At 37.8% G+C, this 8,369-nt stretch overlaps 1 protein-coding gene across 1 annotated transcript; it reads left to right on the plus strand.

Annotated features, from left to right (window-relative positions):
* The first annotated feature begins 10 nt into the window (after positions 1-10).
* On the plus strand, positions 11-7,805 carry m6pr (mannose-6-phosphate receptor (cation dependent)). Its single transcript, XM_028469992.1, has 7 exons — positions 11-315; positions 2,470-2,639; positions 2,786-2,949; positions 3,807-3,916; positions 5,062-5,192; positions 5,278-5,404; positions 6,214-7,805. Exons 1-7 carry the CDS (start codon positions 310-312, stop codon positions 6,334-6,336), a joined length of 831 nt encoding a protein of 276 aa, XP_028325793.1. The 5' UTR covers positions 11-309; the 3' UTR covers positions 6,337-7,805.
* The last annotated feature ends 564 nt before the right edge of the window (positions 7,806-8,369 follow it).

The raw sequence follows: 8,369 nt of genomic DNA on the forward strand, positions 1-8,369 counted from the left end.
ACGCTTGACATGAGCGGTCACGTGTGCCATACGTATGTTCGTTCGCTACTGTTCATGTTGCCGTTTGGATGTCACTCAATGTTACTGGAAGAAAATCGCGTTGTCGATAAACAAACGGCATATAATTAATTCATAAAGCTCACAGTATTATCGACATTAATTGTATTCCTTGTTTTGTTCCCTCGGTGCGACTCTGTGGCTCATTGAATGAACCCGGAAGCGACGTGAGCGCGAGGAAGAAATAGCAGAACTGACACACTTTGTCTGTTAAACAAGTTTGTCCCATTTTTAGCCACACAGACAGGCGTCATGAAGGTAAGCCTAATTTATCAGTGAAAGTCTAAGGTTTTTATAGGATTACTTTTGTGTAGACGAGCAGAAAGACTGTGTGACAGGCAGCACTTTAGATAAAGGACGTTGTTGTTGCTCTTTTGTTGAAACATATGTCTTGTACTTATCCCACATTCACAAGGTCTGTGCATTTGATCTCCAACATGGCAGAGTAATAATAGCACTAAATACCTTTTGTTTTCGACAGTAATGCGTAAATTCACCTAATCGGTTAAAACGAGTTGAAAGCTAACATGGTTAATCAGTCTGTATGTTTTCATGTAAGATTCATTAAACTCGCTCCTTCGTAGGAGGACGATTACGAGGAAAGAACTAATAAATAAGTTATTGAGAGGCTTTAGTATAGAATAATCTCATTTACTGTACTAACTGAGACCTTACTCCCCATTGTCGGAATTACTGTATGACTGTCTAAGTAAGACATACTGATAATATAAAAGAGAATTGAATGGACATTTAAAAAAAAAAAAAAAAGAAAAACTAGATTTTGGTGTGGGGGGGACATCTATAAACTGATCACGTGGTGTCTTAAAAAAAAACATACAGCCGTAATAATTGATGAAAATGATTTTCTACTTCCACCATTACACTGCATGTTACAGCTACAGGAAGTAGCGTTTAGTATTGGCCGTGGCTATGGATACGTTATCCATTGGCCAGTTTAAGTCACGTGATCGTTGCACCACGTGACTTAAAGTTCCGTCAGTTGTATTTTAGCTCATATTTATTTTTAGCTCCCCCGCTAACCCTTTTATTTTAGCCCTATCCCTAACCCAGGAAATACCCTTAAATGTGTGTTTTTTTTTTTGTTTTTTTTTTGTCGTACTGTATATGTATTTCTAAAGGTGGAATTTGTCGTGTTTTAAAAATGTTCAAATGATAAATTCTATATATGTCAAAAGTGGGATTCGGAAACACGGCAGCAGATGGAAGACTCTTTGAGTCAGACCACTTGGCCATCCTGACATGGTGAAAACACAGGCACATTACGCTTATGTAGAAAAGCTCCAGTGTCATGTACTGAGTGCACGTCGTACAGAGATTGTATATGCGCATGCACACTACTGGAAAATTAATTTTTGCTAAAAAACAGTTTTTTTATTTTCAAAGTGAACGGACACATGTTTTATTTGTTTATTGGATTAGGTTAGGTGTTAGGGTTATAATCTCTTAGGTAAACTCAGTATGTGACACCCGAAAAGGTCCGGCAACGTCATCCCCATAGTCTCGGGGGCTATGGCTACGTTTAACGTATTTCTAGACACTTTTTTTAGTGTTAGAGGAAATGCTCACATACACACATGATCCATGCCTGTGTTTACCACTGAAACACAATAATCACATCAAACATTGCTAAGCCACAGGATTGTTTTGAATGGAGGCCAGTGGGAATGAAGTGGGATGAACTCAACTGCACACATTCAATTATTTTATAATTCTGCAGCTTTCCTTAATGTTACAAACTTAGCAATTAGATCTGTTTAGTTTATTACAGGAAAAAACTCAGGTTTTGTTTATTCTTGTTTTTTTTTTTCAGCTTAATTGTCTGGTTGCTAATGATTCCTCAGATGCTATAGGCTCCAGCCTTCATTGTTGCCTGTGGGATATATATCTATGCCTTTGTTTTTGTTTGTTACAAATATTTAGGTTGGCAAACATTGGTCTATATTAAACCTTAATAATCACTGTTGATGACATCATCAGTGTTCTAAAACAATTTAACAGAAGTTCCACAGTGTTGATGGAAAATGAATGGGATATATATATATATATATATATTATTTTTTTTCCCTTTTGAAAGCCACCACATCACCAAAATTGAATCACCTGTTCCTTGTCCCATTTATCAATTTTTCTAAAAATTTCATCAAAATCCGTTCATAACTTTTCAAGTTATCTTGCTCACACACACACACACACAAACGGAGGGTAAAACATAACCTTACCGCTCTTTGCTTCGCTCCGCTTCTGAATAAATAAATAAAGAAAATACATACTACTAAAAAAGCATGTGCAACATTTACCAATAAAAAAACAGACGCATACTTTAAAGTGAACCATGTGCCTTAAAGTTGATCATTTCTCAGTGTTTTTATTTCTTTGTGACGTGGGTCCCAGGTGTGTAGCTGCTCTGGAGGAACCTTCCTCATGTGGGGCCTGGTTGTTCAGATGGTCCTGGGAGTGACCAGAGTGTCTGCCATTAGCACCACCAAGAGCTGTAAACTATCCTCAGAATCTGCGTCAGAGCGGAAAGCCCTCAGTCGACTGGAGCCACTCACTCAAAAGAAGTAAGAAATTACTAACTGAGCAGCTTTGATGGAATATTAGCTGTTTTTGGATGATTGATTATCAAAATCCCCATAATTTGTACAGTAAGTCCTCCCCCTCGTGAATTTTACCAGGTTGTCTTTCTCATTAATTGGTTTCATTTTAGCTTTACTTTCGAGACAACAATTGAGAAGGAGAGCTATCAATACATCTTCCAGTTGTGTGGCGATGCGGATGGTGTCCCAGGAGCTGGACTTATTCAAATCAACAAGAAATCCTTAGATAAAACAGTGATTGGCAGATATAACGCAACAGAGGCCATTGGAGGAAGTAAGAGCTTTTTTTCCTATTTTTTTGTCACTGCTACATGTTTTGCCAAGATTCTGACATAATGTTTTACAATTAACGAATCTTACAAACCCAAAACTTACTAATGATTAGTTTTGAAATTATTCTAAACTATTAAAGCAGAACTAAGTAACTTGCGCTTAGCGCTCGCCCTAAAGGTCCCTTTGGTTATGTCACTGTTGTAAAATCTCTGCACCCCGCCACCTGCCCCATCCCACAGCTACATGCGCAAGTTTGCTCTCCCTAGACAGTAGCAACCGATCACGGAAAAATCCTAATACAACAGTGACACTGAGGGTGCTTTTACACATATAGTCCCATGTGACCATGTGAACTGTATGAGGAAGAGAGACAAGTAAAATAAATGAATGATGTGGGAGTAATACAGAAGGGAGTGTGGAAATGTGTGATGTGTTTGTGTGTGTGCGACAGTGTGTGTGATTGCTGTGCGCTGCATAGAGTTGCTCCATTCCACGGACAAAGGTCTTCTCTGCTTTTTTTCGCTGGCTCCGCCATGATATAAGTTTGAGGAAAGTGAATTTACAGACAACCGTGTGCAGCCACGGGGCTGGTCATAATTTAGCATTAGGTTGTATTGGGCTGCTGTAAAGCAGTACATCTTGCCACCGGGTCAGAGGCAGGAAAGTTGCAAGTGCTATTTTCTGGCCAGAGACAGCAGGGGTAGATGAAAGACCCCCAATCACCCCATAAACACTTGTTACACTCACAGGGACTATGAGAAGGATTTATTAAGGTGAAAAAGTTACTTAGTTCTGCTTTAAAGACAGTCTTTAAATAGGTGCCATCTTCATTTTGACAATGTTTTTGTTATTCTGCAGGTGATTGGGTGATGTTTATCTATGGAAGTGGTGACAAATATGATAGCCACTGCAATAAAAACAACAGGAAAAGTATTGTGATGATCTCCTGCACCACAAAGACTGACCCGGTAAAGGAAACGCTCAACAGCTTGTTAATTGTTTGTTAATTCTACAAAGAACAGCATCAATTATGAGTCTTTTTTGTTTTGTTTTGTTTTTTTTATCCCTGAAGCACTTTCAAAAAAGGAGGAAAAAACATTACCTTCTGACTTTTATTCAACATGACAGAATTTCATCCCCTGTTGTGTTTATACTGGTAGTTAGGAAGAGTCTTTTTTACCATTTAGGGCCTGTACTACGAAGCTAGATAATTGTATCCTCGATCTATCTCTGTTTGCGGGCTTTGCCTAACCAAACATTGTCCGTCTGACACAAGCTGTCCTACGAATCTCGGTCACAACTTTCTCACTAAGTTAAGCGATTTGATTTCAGCCTGGCTACATGTGCACTTTTGTGACAGAGGAGGAAATTACGGCATCAGACCAATCACATTAACAGAGGAACTGTGGTGAAATTTACGTCACAATTCAGGAACAATTCTTTAAAAATATGAAGAATTAAAATAATTCATAACAAAAACAACACTGTTTCTGCAGTGAAACCAGCAAGTAGATAAAGCAGGAATTGATGAGTGTTGATGTTTAAATTAATGAGATTATAAACGTAGAATAAACAGACCCTCTGATCAGTTTTACTTTCACTTTTGCTTTGTCCGTGGCTCTAATGCTGTGTTTAAGGTGGAATATATTTATATTTTATATTATTTTACTTAATCAGTCCATCAGATATAAATCTATAGGATGTCATCAGTGAATGACAGGATTGCATTGATGTCTAAATATTCTCTCTCCTGTCAGCTGTCACATCAGATCCATACAGAGACGTGTTCACACAATGATCCTCTTTTTATTGGGCAGGTCATTTTCCAAGAGATCTGATTGGTCAGGAGGCGGGACTTTAGTACTCGCTCAGGACTTTATCCAGAACAAAACCTGGTTCCGGCCAGGTTAGGTGTTAAGCCTAAATTATCATGGTGATTTAGCTCCCGCGACGTTAGCCAACTTTGTAGTCCAGCACACACTGATAAAATCCTGGAAGTTAGCACGATAAGAGGAAATCTAGCTTCATAGTATAGGCCCTTAAAGGTGATGTTATTTGTTGTTGTTTTTTTTTCTTACTGGTGCTTATGCCACTGTCCCTGTTCCACTCTTAGGGTCCTCTTCACTTCGTTCAGGAGAACAGGGAGAGGGAACAGGACTGTTTTTACCTGTTTGAGATGGATTCCAATGCTGTGTGTCCACCAGTTGAGTCCAAGCTCAGCCCAGGCTCAATAATACTTATCATGTGTGTAAATCTTGTCTGTGATAACGCTCAATCATTTTGAGATTCAAGCAGGCAATATTCAGTGATGATTACCTCTTGTTTTCAGTGGTCTCTGCTTTTTGGCGGTTTATCTCCTTGGGGGTTTTCTCTACCAACGGTTCATTGTCGGAGCCAAAGGAATGGAGCAGTTTCCCAATCATGCATTCTGGGTGGAAGTTGGCAACTTGGCCGCTGTGAGCTTCATTTAGTTTACAGGGGCAATTCTAGCTTTCTGAAACATCCAAGGCTTAGCCCAGAGGAAAATGACAAATGCACACGCAGCAAATTATTTAGTTTAGTATGCTTTATGGTGCATGCAAAATTTTTCACAATGCTTTACCTAAACAGTATGCAGTTTATTATAGCTTTAAATTACAAATCCCCAGATATCTGAAGTTCCATTTAAGTTATTTGAGTTTAAAGTGAGTGTTTTTCATTGTTCATTTAATTTGCAGAGTACATTGTTTAGGGTGATTATATTTTGATTTCCAAGAAAAAAAAGACACTTTGGCCGACCTCTTTATACTCAAACAGTACTAGATGTTTTCTTGAATTTACCTTGTAACAGCAAAATACAATATAGTAAATGAATAAGTTGTTATTGTTCTTAAAAATGACATTATGCAACTCCTTAGCTTTCAGAAACTGGAGGAATTTCTCAGAGCAAATATTAGCGGAGTTAGTGTTTTAAACGAACTTGTTCTCCGAGATGCATTCAGGGTCCCTGGGAAACCTGGACAAAATTAATTAGTTTATGAAACATCATTGAGTAAATCCTGACGTATGGTTAATGTTGTTGGTATCACAGATGGCGGAGAACGAGGGATGTTCAAGGACAGTCGGAAAGTTTATTTGTTTTTTTAAATATATATGCGGAGCTAATTAATATCTGGGGCTTTAGCCCCGAATAAAACAGCCTCGTGACACCACTGGTAGTTTACAGCTTTTATATAAACTTGAATGATTTCTATATGACTGACGAACCTTTCTACACATCCTACAGGACGGCTGTGACTTTGTGTGTCGTTCACGAAGTCGAGAGGAAGCCCCAGCTTACAGAGGAGTGTCCACGGAACCCCTGGAGGAGGAGTCCGAGGAGAGAGATGACCACCTTCTGCCAATGTGACCTCATTATCTGAATAACGGGAGAAACGTTTTCACTGTGTGACTTGTTTAACTGTTTCACAGTTCTGATGAATCGCTAACAGACACATGACAGGTCTCTTACGATACTTCCGTATCTCAGCCCAGGGCTCCCAGTGACTCATGTCTGCTTCTCATATTGGGCGCTTGTTACAATTGTGGCTGACCGACAAGTCACCTCATCAAAGTCCCAGTGTTGATCTAAATTCCCTTCTACTATTTGGTGACAAACAAATTGGGCATTTCAGTTGAGAAGTTGAAGTTCTAATATGGAGACTTCCTCTAAAATCTGTCACAAAAGAGACCATTTGAATGAGCTTTGCTGATAATTGTTTGGTGATTGTTGCAGCAAGTTATTAAATAAGGTTGTTTTAGGACATATAACATTAGTGCATTTGCTTGTTTCATTAAGATATAATGAGCATTAATTTTGTTGAAGTTTGCATTCAGAAGTGGTAAATGTTTAATTTTCCTTATCTGCTCTGGCAGCCTTGCATCACAAATCAAAATTACTGCAAAACCAAAGCTTTGATTGTATTGTTTTGTAATTTGTATGTTACTTTTTTTTTTTTACCACATATTGAAACATGTTTCAAAATAATTGCTCTTCTCAGCTTTCTCACAGACATCTGAGCAACAGCAAACCATCTCTAAATCCATCAGCTGTTTGTTGATTGAACCTTAGTGTATTTTTAAAAACCCTCTGGTTCTCAATTTCACAACCATCCCTCTTGTATGTTCTCATTAAAGAAAAGATTGTTTATTTGCATTCCACCAACAACACAAAATAATGGGTATTATTGTTTTCAAACGTGCACGCCCACCTGCAACATTGATCCAAACGTGACACAGTGCTTCTTACTCTACACTCAGTCTGATGGCTTGCCTGTTTACCAAATGTTTTCCCTGAACTTGTAAAATACAGTCTTGTTGAAAACACTGTTTTACTCTTGTACTTATTAATTGTAAAAAGATTACTCAATGGGTTTTGTAATATTTTTACATAAAAGTAGATTTCAATGCTGCTAAAGAGTAAAACCAGGCTTTGTGAATTGGATTTTAAAAAGAAAGTTTGTTGGAGTTTACTGAGTGAAACTACTGGTTGACAGTGTGACAACTTGTTTATTGATTTGTTTCTTTTGCTGTTGTGCTAAATATTTTTGTACATTCTGCTATAAATAGCTATGCTTGTGATTTTACTTGCAGTGAACAGAGGGAGTGTGCAGTGTGTTTGGTATAAAAATAATTGTGAAGCAAAACACAGTATGTTCTTTTCTTTTATAAACTAGACTTGATGAGGATCTTGTGGTGCTGGAGCATTTCACTGTCTGATTATGAAGGGAACGCCATGGACTCATTTCAACTCTATTTGAAAGGTCAAACTTCCACTCCAATGTAAACTGTATCTTTCTGCAATTGCTTAAAGAATGAAAATATTCTTTACCAGAAAAATGCTTTTTTTTTTTCATTTGTGTTGCATGTCCTAATACACTAAGATAAGGGATTCTTAACTGGTCTCACCATGGGACCCACATTGTGCCATTGTCATTTAATCACCACCCACTTTTTTTTTTTTTTTTTTTTTTTTTTTTTTTTTTTAAGAATCCAACCCACCAAATTTAGTTTTTCAAAAATAGCTGTTGAAAACACAATCTTTTTTAAAACATAAATGTATATTGTTTTTTTCCTGTGACAGGCATCAAGAGACAAGTTTATTTCAAAATAAAAATGTCTTAATGTTGACCTGTGGTGAGACTGGTCAGTTATACCCTACTGATGATGTGTTGTTGCAATAGCAATCCTGCTTAAATACATTAAGTATTTATTTTTGACCAGCTGTCTGACCCACCCAGTGCAGGTCCCCGACCCACCAGTTGAGAATCGCTGCACTAAGATATCAAGATGGGAGTAACGCATTTCCTTCTTACTTGGAGACATGTAATGTAATCCCACTCATTTTTGCAAGATATTGAAAGTAAAACTAAACATGTGTAACTTAATGACAGGTACACTTTA

This window comes from Gouania willdenowi, chromosome 16, assembly GCF_900634775.1.
Source record: "Gouania willdenowi chromosome 16, fGouWil2.1, whole genome shotgun sequence".
NCBI classification, from domain to species: Eukaryota; Metazoa; Chordata; class Actinopteri; order Blenniiformes; family Gobiesocidae; genus Gouania; species Gouania willdenowi.

What these genes read in the sequence shown, in the direction of transcription:
- m6pr (XM_028469992.1), top strand. An exon ending in AACAGAGGCCATTGGAGGAA is followed by an intron (nt 2,950 to 3,806) that starts GTAAGAGCTTTT and finishes GTTATTCTGCAG; the next exon opens with GTGATTGGGTGATGTTTATC. An exon ending in GCACCACAAAGACTGACCCG is followed by an intron (nt 3,917 to 5,061) that starts GTAAAGGAAACG and finishes TTCCACTCTTAG; the next exon opens with GGTCCTCTTCACTTCGTTCA.